At 38.1% G+C, this 20,390-nt stretch overlaps 1 protein-coding gene across 5 annotated transcripts in view; it reads right to left on the bottom strand.

Moving 5' to 3' along the window:
* Positions 1–20,390, bottom strand: part of ARSB (arylsulfatase B) — a 288,497-nt gene that overhangs the window by 245,279 nt on the left and 22,828 nt on the right. For all 5 annotated transcript variants that reach the window (XM_074384373.1, XM_074384375.1, XM_074384380.1 and 2 more), the window contains exon 4: positions 11,724–11,931. In XM_074384373.1, the coding sequence (XP_074240474.1) occupies positions 11,724–11,931 (208 nt within the window). The remainder of the gene's footprint in view (positions 1–11,723; positions 11,932–20,390) is intronic.

Raw genomic sequence — 20,390 nt, 5'->3', positions numbered from 1 at the left:
AGCAACATCCCAGAACTCAAATATGAGGATGACTCCATTTACAGGGTCACAGAGAAGTGAAAAACTCTGAGGAGGTGGTAAGAGAATCGAATGTCCATTATCTGTGACATCCCTGTCTCACTGTGCCCCAACTCATGGTTTCTACTGGAAAAACTGAAATGGAGGTAAACCACCAGCTTCCCCACCATCCTGGGTTCCCTGGCAGGAGACCTGCCCATGCTTTAACCCATGGGAAGCACCAAGAGTACCCAAAGGATGACACATTCCTGAGAACAGCCAGAGACAAAGAGGGCAGGTGGGACTACCATCTCCAGCCCTGGAATCTCTGCTTTGTTAACTCAGCCGGGGATGCCAAATCAAAGCAGCTGTTCAGTAAAATGTACTGGTTATTATTTTCACTCAATAAAATAATAAACAAATTAGTACCTATTACCAGTAAAATTTTAAAGTGATCCAATATGCTCTCAGTATGGACATTAACAGGTGAAATCTAAAGAGGTGGCATGAATTAATGACTGGCTGTGGAAAAGTTCATTCAAGTCTCATTATTTCAAGCCATGGGCTATAATTTTCCTCTATGATAGATGCGCCACATCAATCCATAATTGCAAGGAGCAAGACATTGTGGACACATTCTCTGATTTATTCACACGACAGCTTTTCCTTAGCTTTGTCGGAAATTCATTTAAATATCTGAAGAGCCTAGTGAGATTGGTTTGCTAGCACCTATTACTTCGTTCCTGGCACAGAATTTCTATAATATTTTATAAGTCTGCCAATTGCATGAGTATATTTAAAACCATGAATGAGCTCTTTCTTTGCCAAGTACCAGTTTTGAAGGAAATCCTTACACGTTAAGAGGAAAAGGGACAGGATTTAGAGAAATTAGTTAAGATTATTAACTCCATTTGAGACATTAAATTACATGTGACATTGTGAAAGCTCAGATAATAAGTGCTAAAATTTTAGCCTCTGCAATAAATTGCTCTATTTGTCCAAATAGAAATGTGTTATTGAACAGGATCCAGTCACTGTTCCTCAATGGTGGTGCTACTGACACCTGGGGCAGGATGCTTCTCCACTGCAGGACTGGCCTGAGCACTGCAGATGGCTGCTCACTAAATGGAAACTTCACCCTCAAGTCACTGAGAAAACCAAACCATTTCTGCTCTCCGTCTCATGTGTACTATAAATCTATGCACTCTGATGCACTACTCTTATTTGGATTACACGGACACTCCACAGGCTTCATTCTTTCCAGCTCTCTGCAGATGTATCCAGTGCCAGGGGGAGGAATGGCTCCACCAAAGGCTTTCTTCAGAACTGACATAATTGTGAAAACTAACAGAATTACAAAACCATCAGCTTTTCTAGTAACAAGAGCTCTCAACATTGGTCTAGCTCTCCTATGTATTTCTTAAATCTGTCCTCTCATCTCCATCCATCTTCCCTCTGCCTTTTAAAAGTACTCCTTATCTTCTCTCCCTCCTTTACTGTCAGAGCTTCCTAAAAGGTATGCCTCCTTCCAATCACCCTTCACTTCAGTTCTAAAGTGAAAATCTGATCCTGCTTAAAACTTTTCAGTGCCTCACTGTCACCATGAGACCCTTTGCAATTCCTTCCGGCATGTGCACAGCCCCTTCTGAGTGGACCCCTGGGTCATGCTCTCCAGCCTCACATCTCACTGCTCTCCACCTTGCAGTCAGGCTCCAGCAATGCAAGCCCCCTCCAATACTGCTCTCCCCACCTCCCTGTCTTTGTTTATGTTCCTTTCTCACAGGCTAAAATGCTGCCCAATCTCCTCCCCACCTATGCTCTGTTTATCTGGCCAATCCATTCTCAACCTTTCCATCTCAGAAAGCCTCCCCACACCCTGTGCTCTGGTAGGTAATCTTACTGTGTGCAAGCAGCACCTTGGGCTTCATCCTAATACTCCCACTGTGTAATAATAATACATGTGCCTGTCTACTTCACTAGAGTGTGAGTTTCCTAAGGGAGAGTTATGTCAGTTATCTTTTTAACTGCAATGAAAGACAGAGTGAATAAATGAATGCTCAACCAACTTTCATTTAACAGATAATGAAACTGAGGCTAGACTCCATATAACTTATTGGCAGGAAAGTTGAGACTCAAACTCTGATTTTGTCCTATCAGAGAAGGAATAGAAGTGTCAGCCTTGGATTTAAAAACCTGGAATTAAAGAGTCCTAGCTAGAGTAATCAGACAAGAGAAAGAAATAAAGGCAACCATATTAGAAAGAAAGGAGTCAAATTATCCTTGTTTGCAGATGATTTGATCTTACATTTGGAAAAACCTATAGACTCCACAAAATAACAACAAAAAAAACACTATTGGAACTGACAAGATAAAGAAATAAAGGCATCCAGATTGGAAAGAAAGAAGTCAAATTATCCTTGTTTGCAAATGATATGATCTTACACTTGGAAAAACCTATAGACGCCACAAAAAAACTACTGGAACTAATAAATTCAGTAAAGTTACAAGATACAAAATCAACATACAAAAATAAGTAACATTTCTATGTGCCAACATGAACAATCAAAAATGAAATCAAGAAAGTTTTCCCATTTACAATAGCTACCAATAAAATAAGATACCTAGGAATAAACTTATCCAAAGTAGTGCAAGATCTCTACAATGAAAACTATAAAATACTGATGAAAGAAATTGAAGCAGACAAAAAGTAATGGGAAGATATTTCATGTTAATGATTGGAACAATCAATATTGTTAAAATGTCCATACTACCCAAAGGGATCTATAGATTCAATGCAATCCCTATCAAAATACCAAACACATTCTTCATAGAAAGAGAAAAACTAATTCTAAAATTTATATAGAACCATGAAAGACCCAGAATAGCCAAAGATATCCGGAGTAAAAAGGTCAAAACTGTAGGAATCACATTACCTGACTTCAAATTATATCACAGAGTTATAGTAACCAAAACAGCATGGTACTGTCATAAAAACTGACACATAAACAAAAGGAAGAGAATAGAGAACCCAAAAATAAACCCATATATCTACAGTGAACTCATTTTCAACAAAGATACCAAGAACAGACATTGGAGAAAGGACAGTCTCTTCAATAAATGGTGCTGGGAAAACTGGATATCCACATGCAGAAGAATGAAACTAGACTCCTATCTCTCACCATATAGAAAAAATGAAATTGAAATGGATTAAATACTTAAAGCTAACAACTCAAGCTATGAAACTACTAAAAGAAAATACTGGGGAAACTCTCCAGGACATTGGACTGGGCAAAGATTTCTTGTGTAATATGCTACAAGCACAGGTAACCAAAGCAAAAACGGACAAATAGGATCCCTTGAGTTAAAAAGCTTCTGCTCAGTAAAGGAAACAACCAACAAAGTGAAGAGATAAGCCATGGAATGGAGAAAATATCTGCAAACTATCCATTTGACAAGGGATGAATAACTAGAATATATAAGAAAATCAAACAACTCTATGGGGGAAAAATGTAATAATCTGATTAAAAATAGGCAAAAGATCTGAATAGACATTTCTCACAAGAAAACATACAAATGGCAAACAGGTATATGAAAAGGTGCTCTACATGATTGCTTATCAGAGAAATGCCAATCAAAACTGCAGTGAAATATCATCTCACCCCAGTTAAAATGGCTTTTATCCAAAAGACAGGTAATGAATTATGGCAAGAATGTGGAGAAAAGGGTACTTTTGTACAGTGTTGGTAGAAATGTAAGTTAGTATAGGCACTATGAAGAACAGTTTGGAGGTTCCTCAAAAATGGCTCACAACTGTAATCTTAGCACTTTGGGAGGCTGAGGCAGGAGGATCATGAGGTCAGGAGTTTGAGACCAGCCTGGTCAACATGAGAAACCCCGTCTCTAAAAAAAAAAAAAAAAATCCTAAATAGAACCACCATAATATGATCCAGTAATCCAACTCCTAGGTATACACCCTAAAGAAAGAAAATCAGTACACCAAAGAGATACCTGCACTGCCATGTTTACTGCACCACTATTCACAATAGACAAGATTTGAAGACAACCTAAGTGTCCATCAACAGATGAATGGATAAAGAAAATGTGGTACATATACACAATGGAGTACTATTCAGCCACAGAAATGAATGAGATCCTACCACATGCAACAACATGGATAGAACTGGAGGTCATTATGACAAATGAAATAAGTCAAGCACAGAAAGACAAACACCACGTGTAGTAGCTAAAAATTAAAACAATCGAACTCATAGAGGTAGAGAGTACAAGGATGGTTACCAGAGGCTGGAAAGAGTAGTGGGGTTGGGAGGGGGGAAGTGGGTGGATATGGTTAATGGGTACACAAATATACTTATATGAATAAGATCTGGTATTTAATAATACAATATAGTGACTACAGTTAATTTATTGTAGATTTAAAAATAACTAAAAGAGTATAATTGGAATGTCTGTAACACAGAGAAATTATAAATGCTTAAGGGCATAGATATCCCCACTACCCAGATATGATTATTATGCATTGCATGCCTGTATCAAAATATCTCATATACCCCATAAATATGTACACCTACTATATACCCATAAAAATAAAACATAGAAATAAAAAAACAAACCCAGAATAGTATGTGTATAATGAAACAGACAACATTTGTCAACAGTGGTATTAATTACACAGTGCAGAAAAAAATGGCATGAATCAAGGTTGTGATTTATATGCAGTAAGAACATGGAAAGCAGAAAAATTAAATTTAAACTTTTCTTAGCTTTTTGAAAAGTCTATTTTTAGAAATAGAAGCATTTACCTGAAATGAAAACTACCTAGAAGAGGCTGAACTTCAAACCCAGTTGGTTTTCAGCAGCCATATATATAGTCCTCCTAGTTAGGAGGATATATGTATACACATAAATATATATCAAATTTAAATAACTATATAAATTCCTTGTAATGTAAATTCCCAAAGTTTGAATACCTTAGCTCAGAGGTTCTTAGCTCAGAGGTTCTCAAATTTCTGTGTACAAAAGAATTATCTGAATTCTTGTTAAAAATGGAGATTCCTGGGCCTTGGATCCTGGGTATCTAATTTAGTTGGGCTGTAATAAAATCTGAGAAATTAAATTTTTAAGATTGTGGTGAAATTCGCATTACATAAAATTAGCCATTTTAAAGTATCCAATTCCGTAACATTTAGAACATTCACAATGTTGTGCAGCTATCACCTTGAAAATTGCATTTTTAACAAATGCTCCACTGCTGCAGGTGGTCCCCAGACAGCGTACCAAGAATAACTACGCTAAGATGATGGGTAGAGGAGGCAAAGAATGAAAAGCCTCATGGGTTTCTCTCAGACTATAACAGGAATTTTTCAAAGTTAGCTTTATCAAACATCAAAATCTGAAAATTATGCCTTTGCCTTTACCCATCACCAAATATAATCTGACACCAGGAAGCTAGATTATTTTCACGGTTTTCTGTATTAATATATTCAAATTTATTGATTTGATTGCAACCAGTATTCTTATCCTTATAAAGAAGTGCAGGACTAAGTGAACTAAAGTGAGAGGAGTGGGAAAAAATGAATCACTGCTCTGTTATTAGTTAGTTCAGGTCCTTGGGCTATAATTACATTATTATAGCATATTATTAATTTTGACTTCAAACAATGAAATTGTCAATAAACGCAGAAAAAGTCTCTGAGAAAAAAATGCAAATTAGGTTTCTCCTTATATTCAAACCCTCATCTAAATGTAAGTAAAACTAGTTATTCTGGTTAAGAGTTAATGCAAACTTCAAGTGGTGGCTCATGACTATAATCCCAGTACTCTGAGAGGCCGAGGTAGGTGGATCACCTGAGGTCAAGAGTTTGAGACCAGTCTGGCCAACTTGGCAAAATGCTGTTTCTACTAAAAATACAAAAATTAGCTGGGCATGGTGGTGCACACCTGTAATCCCAGCTATTTGGGAGGCTGAGGCAGGAGAATCGCTTGAACCCAGGAGGCAGAGGCTGCAGAGAGTGGAGATTGCGCCATTGCACTCCGGCCTGGATGACAGAGCGAGACTCCGTCTCAAAACAAACAAACAGAGTTCCTATAAATATACAATGTCTGCATTAAGATGTTGAGGTCAATCACTGTTTTCTCTTCAGGGCTGCAGAATCAGTTTACCTAGTTTTAACTAATGACCTAGTTGCTCAAGAGTTGGCTCTAACTTTAACTCATTTCACTCCAGGTGAGATTTCTGTGCAGGCTCCTGGAATTTATAAAGATCAGTCGTGGTGACAAGCATCCGGGTTAAAACAGTGTCTTCCTAACAGCCACTAGTGCTGCTTCTCTGAACCACAAACACAGAACAAGATGAAAACCCATCACATGAGAAACCAAGATGGACAGACAGCTTATAATGCCAGAATCTTAGAGACATGTCCATAAACTACAAGGCCAAAGAAGCTGGGCTGAGGAAGTAAGAACTGGCCCACCCTCCTTTGCCTCATGACATAGAGCTATCCACCTAGCTTAAGAGAGGCAGGAAGACAGCCTGAGAAGGGCTGGCACTAATTTAAGCAGAGAATTATTACCTCCTCTACTGCTATGTGCTTAGAGATCACAACTCCCAGAAGACAACAGGCAGGAAAAGAGAAGATCTGGGAGTGGACACGCTGTATCCTGAGGAATGTCCCCAAAAGTAAACCCTTGAAAATGTGGAGATAGGAAGAGTCCAGGATTCTTTTAGCCTGTCAAAGAATTAGGGAGCCAAGAGAGAATAAACTGTAACTAGGTAGATCAGACTCAATAGATTATAACACTTAATGTCTATATGCCACCAGGAACTCTGTGAGTTATATACATCAACCTGACTTCAAGCTGCAGATCTGGAGGAGTCAACCAGAGAACAGTGACCAGAGGCCACAAGATGGCCACACATTCTGTGTGTGCAGATCCTTCACCACCTATACTCTGAGGAAGAGCATTTAGCTTGCCATGACTTCCTATACAAATAAAGATTTTAGAAAAGTTCTATTCAGAAAGGCTCAGGAAAAGGATGGGCTCTACACTTCTGTGAACAGAAGTATAGAAATGCAGGGCAATGGGATGAAATAAATGGAAAAGAAAATGAGACCCAAAAAGACAACTGTATTAGGGTAAGTAGGTAGGTCTGGGTTTGAATTCTGGCTTTTTCAATTGTTAGCTGTGTGGCCTTAGACTAATTGCTTAATTTCTTTAAGTGGCTCACGCTGATAATCCTAGCACTTTGGGAGTCTGAGGTGGGAGGATCACTTGAGCCCAGGAGTTTGAGACCAGCCTGGGCAACCTAGCAAGATCCTACTTTTTTTTTTTTAATTTCTGAAAAAGAAGTTTTGATTTCTTCATTGGTAAATGGGGATCAAGAAACCATTTGCTATCTCACAGGGTTACACTGAGCTTTAATGCTTATTAAATAGTGGTCACTACTATACTAACAAGCTTGGAAGAAGAGAATACTGATTGAAACAAAGATAGCACTGCAAAAAAACTAAAAATATAATTAATAATAATCTATATTGGAGATATTAAAGCATAGGATTAAAACTGCAAGAGTGTCTAAACTGGTAATGCAGAACAGCTCCAAAGTCTGAGAAAAAGGAAAAAAATTTAAAAAAGGATGAGAGAAAAGCTGAATCAGTGATTCAACATAGTAATTAAAGATATTTTTGAAAAATAAATCAAGTAGAACAAAAACAATAAGCTAAAATATGAATAAGGAAAGCCTCCTGGAGTGAATAATCTTCTCAGCATGCAGTTCCAGGGCTCACTATATTTCAGGCAAAATTAATTTTAAAACATTTTAAAGACACACAACTAGACATAATTCAGCAAAAAATGTAAAGTAGGGAAATTTTTTAAATGCCTCCACAAAAGGCTTCAGGGACCAGCTAAACAGAAAGATCTTTCCAACATTCTGTAAACTATTCCAGAGCATAGAAACAGATGGAAAAACTAACCACATTATTTTATGAAGTGAGTATAACCAAGACAAAAAAATCAGACACAAAAAAGCTAACTCCACTTTCACTTCCGAATTGATGCAAAAATCCTAAATAAAACCCTAGCAAACTGAATTCATCCATGTAATAAAAATAGATACACACCATCAGGTTGGATTTAGCCTAACAAAGATGGTCCAAGATTATGACATCTATTAATATAGTATCAAAATGTAAGATAACCCTATTTTAAGGTGATCCCCATTTTCTTAATGAGAAGCTCCAAATATTATTACTACCAGCTTGAATAAATATAGATGTTTATGAAATAGTCAACTATCTGTTTGAAAGTACAATTAAGCATACACATTTGAAATCATATAATAAGGGAAATATTTATCTTAAAATATTTTTCCATTCTCAAATATCATGAAGAAAATTGTATTACACCTTTTCCCATGAGTAGAATACCAAGATTTCTTTTCTTTTCTTTTCTTTTCTTTTTTTTTTTTTTTGAGACAAGGTCTTGCTCTGTTACCTAGGCTGGAGTGCAGTGGCATCATCTCAGCTCACTGCAGCCTCAAACTCCTGGGCTGAAGCAATTCTCCTGCCTCAGCCCCTTGAATAGCTGGGACTACTGGTACATGCTACCATGCCTGGTTAATTTTTGTATTTTTTGTAGAGACACGGTTTCACCATGTTTCCCAAGCTGGTGTTGAACTCCTGAACTCAAGTGATCTGCCTGCCTTAGCTTTCCGAAGTGCTGGGATCACAAGCATAAGCCGCCACACCCAACCTCTCACGTATTCTTGATGAGAGTGTTATCAGAGGAGCCACTTGGAGATATATAATACAGTCTTCCAGAACTAGCATCTTCACTTCTGTTTGAGCACATTTAAGCCCATGTACAATACATTAATCTATATATACTTTTACTTCAGAAAATCATTTGTCCTGAAATTGTATAACTGTGATCTCCACAACAAAGACTTGTTTTATAAACTTATGACTTCCAAGTCTTGCAACGATGAGGTCACTTCCCAGGAATAATTTTACTATATCAGTGTTAAATGTCCTAGCATCTTTTTTTAAAAAAAAAAAAAAAAAAAGATTATTTCTGGTACTTCTCTAGGCATTCAAAACCAGCACTGACCAAATTGCTATACCAGGATATTCAAAATAAATTAAAATGAGAATGCCTCCCAGAATCTGAGAGATCTTGTAAGGACTGAAGTGTGTCTCTCTTTTTTTCTGAAGGGTGAGTTTTGGGAGAAAAACAAATTTTAATCTTTTTCACAGCAGGACATACTTAGAAAATTATAGTATTTGGATAGCATCCATGCAAGTGAACAAGGCTGCTCAGGGTAAATGCTATTCCGGCTCTGCCCAGGCTCCTCAGTAGAGCAATACTGCAGCACATCATACGGAAAGCTCTGCTATATCATGAGGTCCTATGAGAACACTGAGATCATCATCCGGGAGCCAGATATTGCAGTGGAGCCCGGCTGTGTGACCTGCGGTAAGGTACTTATGCTCTTGGTGCTTTGGTTCTCACATCTGCAAGATGGGACAATAATAGTTCTCAGAGAATTCATTATCATGAGGATTCACTGAACTAATTCACAGGAGGCACTTAGAACTACATCCCGCACATAGTAACTGTTCAATAAATGCCAGATTCAATATGTATACCAGATTGAAAGCAAAACAAAACAGCATGTAAAAAACAAAACGACAAAACTATGAATAGAATATCAAGATTAATTCCTCAACATGTCACCTCACCCCTACATGATCACTTTACAGTAAAAGTCACCAGGTGAGAAGCCCTGACTTAGCACTTGGAGTTTCTAATCAAATTGTTAGATTTTAGCCAAGAATCTCTAGGGATTTGAGAAAACCAAGCCACTCTCATTAAAGACAGACTAAAACAAATATAGAAACAAACTGAAAAAACAGAACTCAAGAGGAAGAGAGATAATGTTGGCAATATCAGCAAACTTTAAAAAAATGTATATACATACATATAATATAGACACACAAAAGAGTAATGGTTAACAGCACAGGCTTTGGGAAAACAAGTTATAACACCTATAAATTAAAAACAGAACTTTACAAAAAAGGAATTATCAGAAAACACAAAAGAGTTGTTGGTAATTAACAGACATGGCGGTTGAAATAAATTCAATAGAAAGCTTACAAAACAACAAGATTTCCCAAATAGTGGAAGAAAAATAAAGAAAATAGGAGAGAGGGGAAAAACTAAGAAAAATTAGAAGATTGATCTAGTAACCAAGTAACAGGAGTTCTGTACAGATAAAATAGGGGAAGGTGGGATGGGGGGTCACACAATTTTGAAATAAATCATATAAGAAAATTCCCCATAACAAAAGAATCTGCATTTTCAGATTGAAAGTGCTCTCTGAGTACTCAGCATGATGAATAAACGAAGATCAACACCCAAAGCACATCATAGTGAAATTTTAGAAAACTGTGCCTAGTGAGGGGGGAAGTCGCATATGTAACAGATTAGGAATCAGAATGGCATTGTCAGAATGAAAATGATTTTCAAAAGTAATCTCTGAGATTATGAGTTTTCTATTTCCCTTCTTCTTTTCTTTTCTTTCTTTTTCTTTTTTTTTTTTTTTTTTTGAGATGGAGTCTCACTCTGTCACCAGGCTCGAGTGCAGTGGCGAGATCTCAGCTCATTGCAAACTCTGCCTTCCAGGTTCAAGCAATTTTCCTGCCTCAGCCTCCCAGGAGCTGGGACTACGGGCACATGCCACCATGCCCAGCTAATTTTTGTATTTTTACTAGAGACAGGATTTCACCGTGTTGGCCAGGATGGTCTCCATCTCCTGACCTTGTGATCTACCTGTCTCAGCCTCCCAAAGGGCTGGGATTACAGGCACAAGCCACTGCACCCAGCCCTTTTCTATTTCTTCTATAATAACATATATAACTTTTATTGTCAGAAAACAATTTTTTTTTTGAGACAGAGTCTCATTCTGTTGCCCAGGCTGGAGTGCAGTGACGCAATTGAGGCTCACTGCAATCTCTGCCTCCTGTGTTCAAGTGATTCTCCTGTCTCAGCCTCCTGAGTAGCTGGGACTACAGGTGCCCACCACCACGCCCAGCTAATTTTTGTATTTTTGGTAGAGATGGGTTTCACCATATTGGTCACGCTGGTCTCAAACTCCTGCCACAGCCTCTCAAAGTGCTGAGATTACAGGCGTGAGTCACCATGCCTGGCCCTGAAAACAATTTTAATACAAAAAAAAAAAAATCTAAACTTGAAGACACTAGTGTAGATTTAAATGGCTCCATTATTTATCTGTTTTCATGTCAAAATCTGTCTCTTTGCAGTGATACAGAGACCCCTCCAGTCGGTAGGAGTCATGGCCATAGAATATGTCCAAGTTGTACAGAGAGCTGGGAACAAGCCGCTCTAGGGATTCACTGCCCAGCAGCCTTGCATATGAGTGATGTCCACTCATACTTACTCGGTTAGTAAACATATGTTTACAAGCCACAGTCCCAGAATATTTTGATATCTGAGGGAACAAGGGAAGCCCATCATTCTTTTGCCTTAGATACACCTTTCCATCCATTATTATCATGTCTCCACTATTGTAGTTTGCACTTATTTTAATAAGGCAATGCTAACCACTCCAATTTGTCTTCATTCCACTTATCAAATACCATGTCCTAGGCTTTGCCAAGAGATAATTCTCTTATTGACAGACTTACCTGTGGAGAAGATGAACACTGTGTTGTTCCAGAGCCCACGGCTTTTTAAGGCTGCAGTGACATTTCCTACTGCTTCATCCATAAGGGACACCATTCCTGCATAGTGATGCCTGTTCTTGTCTTGGATAAAATCATATGGCTTTAGGTATTCCTCAGGGACCTGAAGGGGCTCATGCACAGACTGGAGAGCAAGGTAGAGAAAGAGAGGCTGGAAAGAAAGTTTGTGTAAATCAGTTAAGAGGACATGAAAGCATTAAATATAGAAGGATAAGACAGTGCAGATTTATGCCTTAATAAAAATAATGTCAAGACAACCTAAAGAATGCACTGAAAGGATTTGTAAATCACATATATGATAAGGGACTCATCTCCAGGATATATAAAGAACACTTACAACTCAGTGATAAAAGACAATTAACTCAACTACAAAATGGGCAAAGAATCTGAATAGCAATTTCTCCAAAGAGGATACACAAAAGCAGTAAACACATATAGTCAACATCATTAGCCATTAGTAAGGGGTAAATTAAAACCACAGTGAAGTAACACTTCACATCTGCTAGGATGGTTATAATTTAAAAATGAAAAAGAACAAGTATTGGTGAGGATGTGGAAAGATTGGAACTATCACTCATTACTAGCAGGAATGTAAAATGGCACAGGTAGCCACTTTGAAGAAACATTTTGGCAGTTCCTGAAACTGTAAAACATAGAGTTACCATACGACCCAGCATTTCCATTCCTAGAGAAATCAAAGCATATGTCTACCTTAAAACTTGCATGAATATTCATTGCAACATATTCATAATAGTTAAATAGTTGAGGCCGGGCGCGGTGGCTCAAGCCTGTAATCCCAGCACTTTGGGAGGCCGAGGCAGGTGGATCACGAGGTCGAGAGATCGAGACCATCCTGGTCAACATGGTGAAACCCCGTCTCTACTAAAAATACAAAAAATTAGCTGGGCATGGTGGCGCGTGCCTGTAATCCCAGCTACTCAGGAGGCTGAGGCAGGAGAATTGCCTGAACCCAGGAGGCGGAGGTTGCGGTGAGCCGAGATCACGCCATTGCACTCCAGCCTGGGTAACAAGAGCGGAACTCCATCTCAAAAAAAAAAAAAAATAGTTAAATAGTTGAAACAACCCAAATTTCTATCAATTGATGAACGGATAAATAAAATATGGTATATTTTCAGCAATATATGTCAATAAAAGAAATAAAGTATTGATATATACTACAACATAAACCTTGAAAACATTATACTAAGTGAAATGAATCAATCACAAAAGTCCTCCTATCATATAATTTCATTCATATGAAATGTCCAGAAATATAGGCAAATCTATATAGAGAGAAAGTGGTTGCCTGGGGCTGTAGGAAACTGTGGGGGAGAGGAATGGTGAGTGATTGCTAACAGGTACAAGGATTTTTTCAGGGGGTGATGAAAATGTTTTAAACTTAGATTGTGGTCATGGTTGCATAGCTCTAAAAATTTACTATTGAATTGTATAATTTAAATGAGTGAATTTCAGGGTATGTAAATTTTGTCTCAATAAAGATATTAAAAAATATAACAAAAGACACAAGATAAAAAATTGAAACTAAAAGCCAGAGTCCCAGAATGGCCTCAATGGACCTGAACCAAACAAATAATAATATCAGTAATAGCAACCACATATTAAAAGTTATCTACATACTAGACAGTATAATAATTTACATATTCTATCTCATCAAGTATGATTTAAACCACCCAGTGTTATAGCAATTTTACAGATGAGTTAACTGAGGCTTAGAAAAGTTATATGTAGGATTTGTCCAATTCCGCATTAATTGAAGAGCAATTTCCTATTGAAAAACCCACTATTATCAAACGGCTATGTACCAATAGATGCTTTAGCTGAAAATAAGTCATCTTTTAGATGAGGTTTAGTATTTTTAAAATATATTTTATGAGAAAAAAAAGTGAACACCATGCCTTGTTAGTCTTTGATGTAGGACCAAACGTAAAACCAGTTTAATTCCTGAAACTAGGAAGTATGACATACTGATTCTATTGATTTTATTTTACCACTTACATCAGTTTGCAACATTTAACATTAGTGATATTCCAGGTCAGCTTCTCCTTTTTAATGAGCCTTTCTGAAGGCATTCTCTTCATAGTGCTCCTACAGAATTCTTGACTGAGTTGAAAACCCTCAAAGAGACAACAACTAGTTCAACCCAAAGATAAACATATAATTCTGTTAAAGTATTTGAGGTATTTAAATCTCATAAATGAATGAAAATGATTAGAAACAGACTGTAGGGGGGTGCTCGTATTTCATTCTTCATTGTTGACACGTTGTTTTAAATTTTATATTATGCATCCTTGTAATGCAGAAAGACTATCCATACATAGAACTCAAATAGACCCCCAAAAGTTTATTTATAGTTCAAGTCTTTGGAACTCAGAAATACATTTTCCCCAAACTCAAATAAAAATAGCTGTTAAATATCACAATCATTGCTTTAAAACCTATTAAACAAAGAAGGTAGGTGATGGAATGAAAATGATCCTAATGTAGAACCCGTACTTCCATTATTTCCATGGGAAAACATTCCAGACTCCCACTCTAAGAGTCTATACTATAGCCTCTCACACAATTTTAGTTCTGCCTTTGCTTCCCCTCGACACACACAACTTCTACTCCAGCTGCACGGTCATGCTGAAGCATCTATGTTCCTATAGACCATGGTGCAGGATATCCGAACAGATGCTCTGCCTGGGGGTGATGAAGGTCCTGGCTGTGATGTCTGGAGGGAAGAATATGCAGGTGCGTCGCTGACCTGATAGTACAGTATGGGTCTGTTCTGGGTACTGGTGTCTGGGTCTTCAGCACTAGACCAAGCCAACTCCAGCCACCAGCCAAGGTCCAGATGGGGATAGGATTAAAAATTGGAAGGCTACAATAATTTACAGTCCACATAAAGTTTTAAAAATCAGAAAATATCACATCAATCTGTTTTTATATATAATTTTTTTTGAAAAATCAGAATTTCTCACAATTCTTTGTCCACACACTATCTAGTAACAAAAGGCTGGAGTATGAGAAACAGGGGTCCCATCCCCCTCAAGTGCTATCCAATTTTCTAGTTTCCCACTGTTCTACGTGAGCTGCTTCATTCTTGAGGTTAGCAATCTGGCCCTTGCAAACATGAGATTTTGTGACTATGATCTGGATTCTTAACAGTGGGAGGGGGTAGGCGATGCAGTGGGGAGAGAGGGAGCCTATGGCTTAAAGAGAAAATGTTCTTATCCAGATCATTAGCAGCAACATCGCAACCCACCTGGTGAAGGAGAGAAAGGATAAAGACGGCAGGTGATTCCCAGACAGCAATTGCTTACTAAAGGCAATGGCTGGGAAGGGGGATGGGAGTTATTAAAACGGTGCCAAGGGGATAAAAAGATTTTGGGACCATTATTAAAGGTTCTTATAAATATTCAGTATGGAAATCATTCTAGTCACTTTGTTAAATGTGGTGAAAAATAATCTGAAAATATTTCCCATAATTATTCCTTAGTAGCTAAAGACATTACCATCACTTTTATAAAAGAATATAAATTTTCAGGACCCTCTAAATTATGCCAAGGGGAAAATGAAGTCCTGGAGACTGAATCACATATTATGTTTGCAAATTCTGTTTCTTGGATTGTAGATTAACTCTCTTCTTTATTGTTCTTGTTCTGTAAATGACTAGGACAGACCAGAGACCAGGGCTTCTCTCCTTCCTTTTAAAGATCTTTGTTACAGATTAACCACCTCCTTTATTGCCCTGTACCTAACTCAGACCAGACGACCCAAAAAACACCATGACTGTTACATCTTCAGTGTGGAATGTTAAATATACCTTTCCCAAAAGAAAAACACCACCTTGACTAATCAGATCATTGTAACTATGCATTAAGCCTTATACAGAAAGATGTTGAACTTCTGTTAAGCTCCTCTAAACTTTGTCTATGTAAGTGATATGGTTTGGCTGTGTCCCCACCCAAATCTCATCTTGAATTGTAGTTCTCATAATCCCCATGTGTCATGGGAGGGACCCAGTTGGAGTTAACTGAGTTATGGGGGTGGTTGCCCCCATGCTGTTCTCATGACAGTGAGTGAATTCTCACAAGATCTGATGTTTTTTTTAAGGCACTTTTCCCCCTTTGTTTGGCACTTCTCTCTCCTGCCGCCATGTGAAGACGGATGTGTTTGCTTCCCCTTATGCCACCATTGTAAGTTTCCTGAGGCCTCCCCAGCTATGTGGAACTGTGAGTCAATTAAATCTCTTTCTTTTATAAATTATCCAGTCTCAGGCACTTTTTTTTTCTTGCAAAACCTCTCAGCTCACCAGAGGGCCAGAGGAACTCAGGCAGTTCTCTATAACAGCATGAGAATAGACTAATACAGTAAGAAATCCCAAACTTCTACACTTTGAAACACAGACTTCCATTCTTTGGAATCTGTGCTTCCCAAGAGGCCATCCTTAAACTCTGTACTTGAATAAAGTCTCTTTAAACTAGATTCTGATCCTTCTGATTATTTTAAGTTGACCCTTTCGAGGGGTTAAAAATAAAAAATTACACCAGTCCACATTGGTCCAGTGGTCAGACCCTTGACTCAAACAGAAGGGACATGAATGAAAAGAGGAAGTGAAAACAGCCTCTGAGTGGTGAGGATCAGCCTGGCATGTGACTGTCACTGGCCATGCAAAGGCATGCAACCTGCTTACCAGACCTAATAACTTAGAGGTATAGATTAAGGTAGTCGTTGAACAAAAAAGTTATCTTTTTCCCCATCTCATCAGCAGCAGTCTAGGGCTAACAAGTGTGTGGGCAGACAGCCTTACACACAACAGTATGGCTGTTGGTCACCAGGAGGAGGCAGAATGATGGGTAGTATAGCCCATTTCAAGAGGTCAGGACTGATGCACATTTTAGATATTTCCAGCCCATACTAAAGAAAATAAACTTTCAGCACTCAGAAAATGAACTTTATTCATGAAATATTATAATTCATTCCCCAACAGTGATAAATGTGAAACATTTCTATACTATTTTTAAATTGAAAAAAGAAAGAGAGTAGTGCTTTTAACACTATATGGTGGCCCAGGGGAAAGAATTAACAAGGGTTCTAAGGTTCTCCAATCACAATGAGGACCCCACCTGCAGTCACCAGTCCTGGGACTCTGCCTGTGAACAGCTGTGGTCAATTTTCCCACTCCTGCCAACCAGAGCTCAGCTCACTGTCAGCCTAAAGCCAGCAGCTGCCATTGCTGGAGCCTGATCTCTCCCCTGCTTTTTCTTAAGTCCAGAACCCTGTTGTTGATGCCTTTGCACCAACCCTACCTGTAGCAGTATCTGATGAATGTAAAATAAAATCCTAGGCATGAAATTGTGACTAAATATCTAAGTATTACATAAAAGCAAGACATTATCACCTAAAGCTATCAGCATATTCATGTCTGAGATGTTAGGAGTTCTTTTCCCTTATTTATGCCATATGGTTGCTAAGATATATACTGTAAATATCCTCATCATGCTAAGAAATCTTATTTCAGTGAGGAAGAAAGTCTTATTTTCATTTCTTTAGTATATTTTCCTAATTTAAAGTATAAATAAAGAAAAGCATATGATAGGTTTTGAAATTGCTTTTCTATCTTTGACTTCTAAATTAAGACATTTTTCCCCCAAATTGTGTCAGGGAAAAGTAAAAGTCTTCCACTAGAAATTAACATTTTCCTTAAGCAGCAGTAGATCAGGTGTATAATATAACATTTGCTTCCATTCTGAAAAGTGTTTAGGTGGGGGACTGTTTTTAAAAGAGATATTTTACGAATATGTTACTTTCAGTCTGTAGTGTCACTAGTATGGGGAATCATCCTGCTGAAAAAGAGGAAGGACATGCCTTCTTAACACATGTGAAAGTAATTAGCAGGACCTTCCTGAGTGCAGCATCAGCAACTGTGTTTTGGTTATGAACTACCTCCAAATGCTTTTCCCCCTCAAGTGTTTTTTAACATAGGCACAATTTTAAGTTAGCCTGTGAATTTTTCATGTGCTTTTCTTTAATGATTTTTATCTTAGAGCAAGTTGCTTATGTTACAATCTATATATAGTATCTGAGAAATTAGCCCAGAATTAGATTAAACCTCAGAATAAAATCATGAAAAGTACAGCTCCCCAAACTGGTGAGTCGCATCATTTTATACCAAACTGAAAATGTAAGCATGTATTAGCTGTCTTAAGCATTCTTGGGTTACAGCTTGACTCTTAATTATTTCATTCACTTATGTCTATGATTGAAACTTTTCTTTGAGGATATTGGCAATGTTGGATACTGCCATAGAATGTTTCAGATATGATAGGAAAATGACCATTCTCTCATATGGCAATTTCCAAACAGATATGAACAGCGGCCATACTAGTAACACTCCTTTCATGGCCAGCAAGTTCTTAGGGCTTCCCATTGTCCTCAGTCCCCAAGCTTCTCCCCCGCACCCCAGTTAAGACAGCCCACCCACAAAGATCTATTTCACTTCTGCTGCTTCCTCTTATCTACTTAATATTTTGGAACCCTGTGAGGGAATATTCTATTGTTCTTTAGTAGGAATGAATTTGTATTGTGAGCAGATTACAGTTGCCGCATGATTAAGGTAGACTGTGAACCTGTAATAGGTAGTTGGCTTCTGCTGGCCTCTCCATATTTGAAAGGAATGCCCTGAATGACCCATCCTAGAATGGCTCTCACTGCACCAGGTGTCAGTGATGGCTGCACATTAGAATCACTGGTAGGAGCCAGGGAGGAGGAATAATGGAGTACCAATGCCTGGGTCCCACTTCAGACCAATGAATCACAATATTTGGCATCAGTATTTCTTATAAGTTTCCCACATGATTCTAATATATGGTCAGGACTGAAATCGTTAAGATGAATCATGAGCTGGGACTCAGAATCTCTGGTCTTGGATATTAGCTGTGAACTAGGGAGGCTGATTAAGTGCTTGAGGTCTGGAGTCAGAGAGCATGAGTTTAAATTCTGATTCTGACTCTCAATAGCTCGTGACCTTGAACAAGTTACTTAACTTCTCTAAGCCAGCCTGCTTATGTGTAAAATGGTGCCTCCCTCAAAGAATAATACATGGTTCTCTTAAGAATACCTTCTTAAGTGTTAAGCCACATCTATAAAATGTCAAGTATATAAAAGAAAACTGAGAGCTTAAGCCAATTACCTAGCAACTATTTTTCCAATTATCTGAATATTTGTTTAGATTCAGATTTAAAATCTGTGTATTTCCACACATTTCAGAGAATGTTCCCATTTCTTCATGTTCCACAGAAAGCACGGTTGCTTCAAGATATCAGCATATGAGAGTGATAGCCAAAAGTGGACACAGCTGAGGACAGACACCTCTTTCTGTGTTTTAACTTCTGTATGTGCTTGATTATTTTTTACTGAATGTCAGGAGTTGTCTATTGAATGTCAGGAGTTGTATAACATTTGACAGTGTAAATACAATTTGAAGTTCAAGGTAAAGTTGTCTTCTGGAAGATTTTACCTTAGCCTGTGGAAGTCAAAGGAGGATGCCAGCAATCTGGCATTTAACTCATCCAGGAAAGATTTCCAGTACTGAGTTCAAGTAGGCAGAAACTGAAAAGGAAATCAGCAGCCACATACCAAGTTCAAACAGGTATGTAAACCAGAATCCACATGGTGATCTTCTTCTAGTTTAGATATTTGATATTTGACCCTCGTCCAAATCTCATGTTTAAATTTGATCCCCAGTGGGGGCCTGTTGGGAGGTGTCTGGGTCATGGAGGTGGGTCCTTCACAAATGGCTTCATGCCATCTTTGCATTTATGAGTAAGTTCTCACTGTATTAGTTCCTGAGAGAGCTGGTTGTTAAAAAGAGTCTGGCCTCTCTCTCTCTCTCTCCCTCTCTCTCTCTCTCTCTCCACTCCAGCCATGCGATCTGTACATGCCAGCTCAGCTTCACCTTCCATTATGAGTAGAAGCTTCCTGAAGCCCTCACCCAGAAGCAAATGCTGGTGCCATGCTTCTTATAGAGTCTGCAGCACCACGAGCCAAATAAACCTCTTTTCTTTATAAATTACCCAGCCTCACCTATTGCTTTACAGCAGCACAAACAGACTAAGAAAGAGCTGCACCAAGGACCTTCAGGCATTGTCAAAGAGGCAAAGCGCAGAAATTAGAAGAACCGGGGAACACTACACAGTCTATAATTTGTTGTGTCAGGATCCCGCTGAAGTATTATTTTTATGGGTTATTTATAGGTGTTCTTAATGAAGCCATATTTTGAGACCAGTGTCTGACAACACAAATATTTGTTCCCATTTCAAAAGCATTTATAAGCTAAATCCAGAAAACTTAGCTTAAACTTTACCTCGTGAGTAAAGTTAACAAAATAATCATAATAATAAGATTACTGATGATATACACAATAGCTTCAGTATAGTAAATATGAAAAATAGGCTCATCAATATACCAGGTATATGGATTAGAAGACCCAATATTTTTAAGACATCCACTCTCCCCAAATTGTTCTATAGATTCAAATCCAAATCCAAGCAGTCACTTTTGGGGAGCTGGCAAACAGAAACTGACTAGATGATTCTAATATTA

The sequence above is a fragment of the Saimiri boliviensis genome, chromosome 1 (assembly GCF_048565385.1).
Source record: "Saimiri boliviensis isolate mSaiBol1 chromosome 1, mSaiBol1.pri, whole genome shotgun sequence".
Classification (NCBI taxonomy): domain Eukaryota; kingdom Metazoa; phylum Chordata; class Mammalia; order Primates; family Cebidae; genus Saimiri; species Saimiri boliviensis.
The sequence above is the reverse complement of the archived record's forward strand: the minus strand, read 5'-3'. Positions and strand labels throughout refer to the sequence as shown.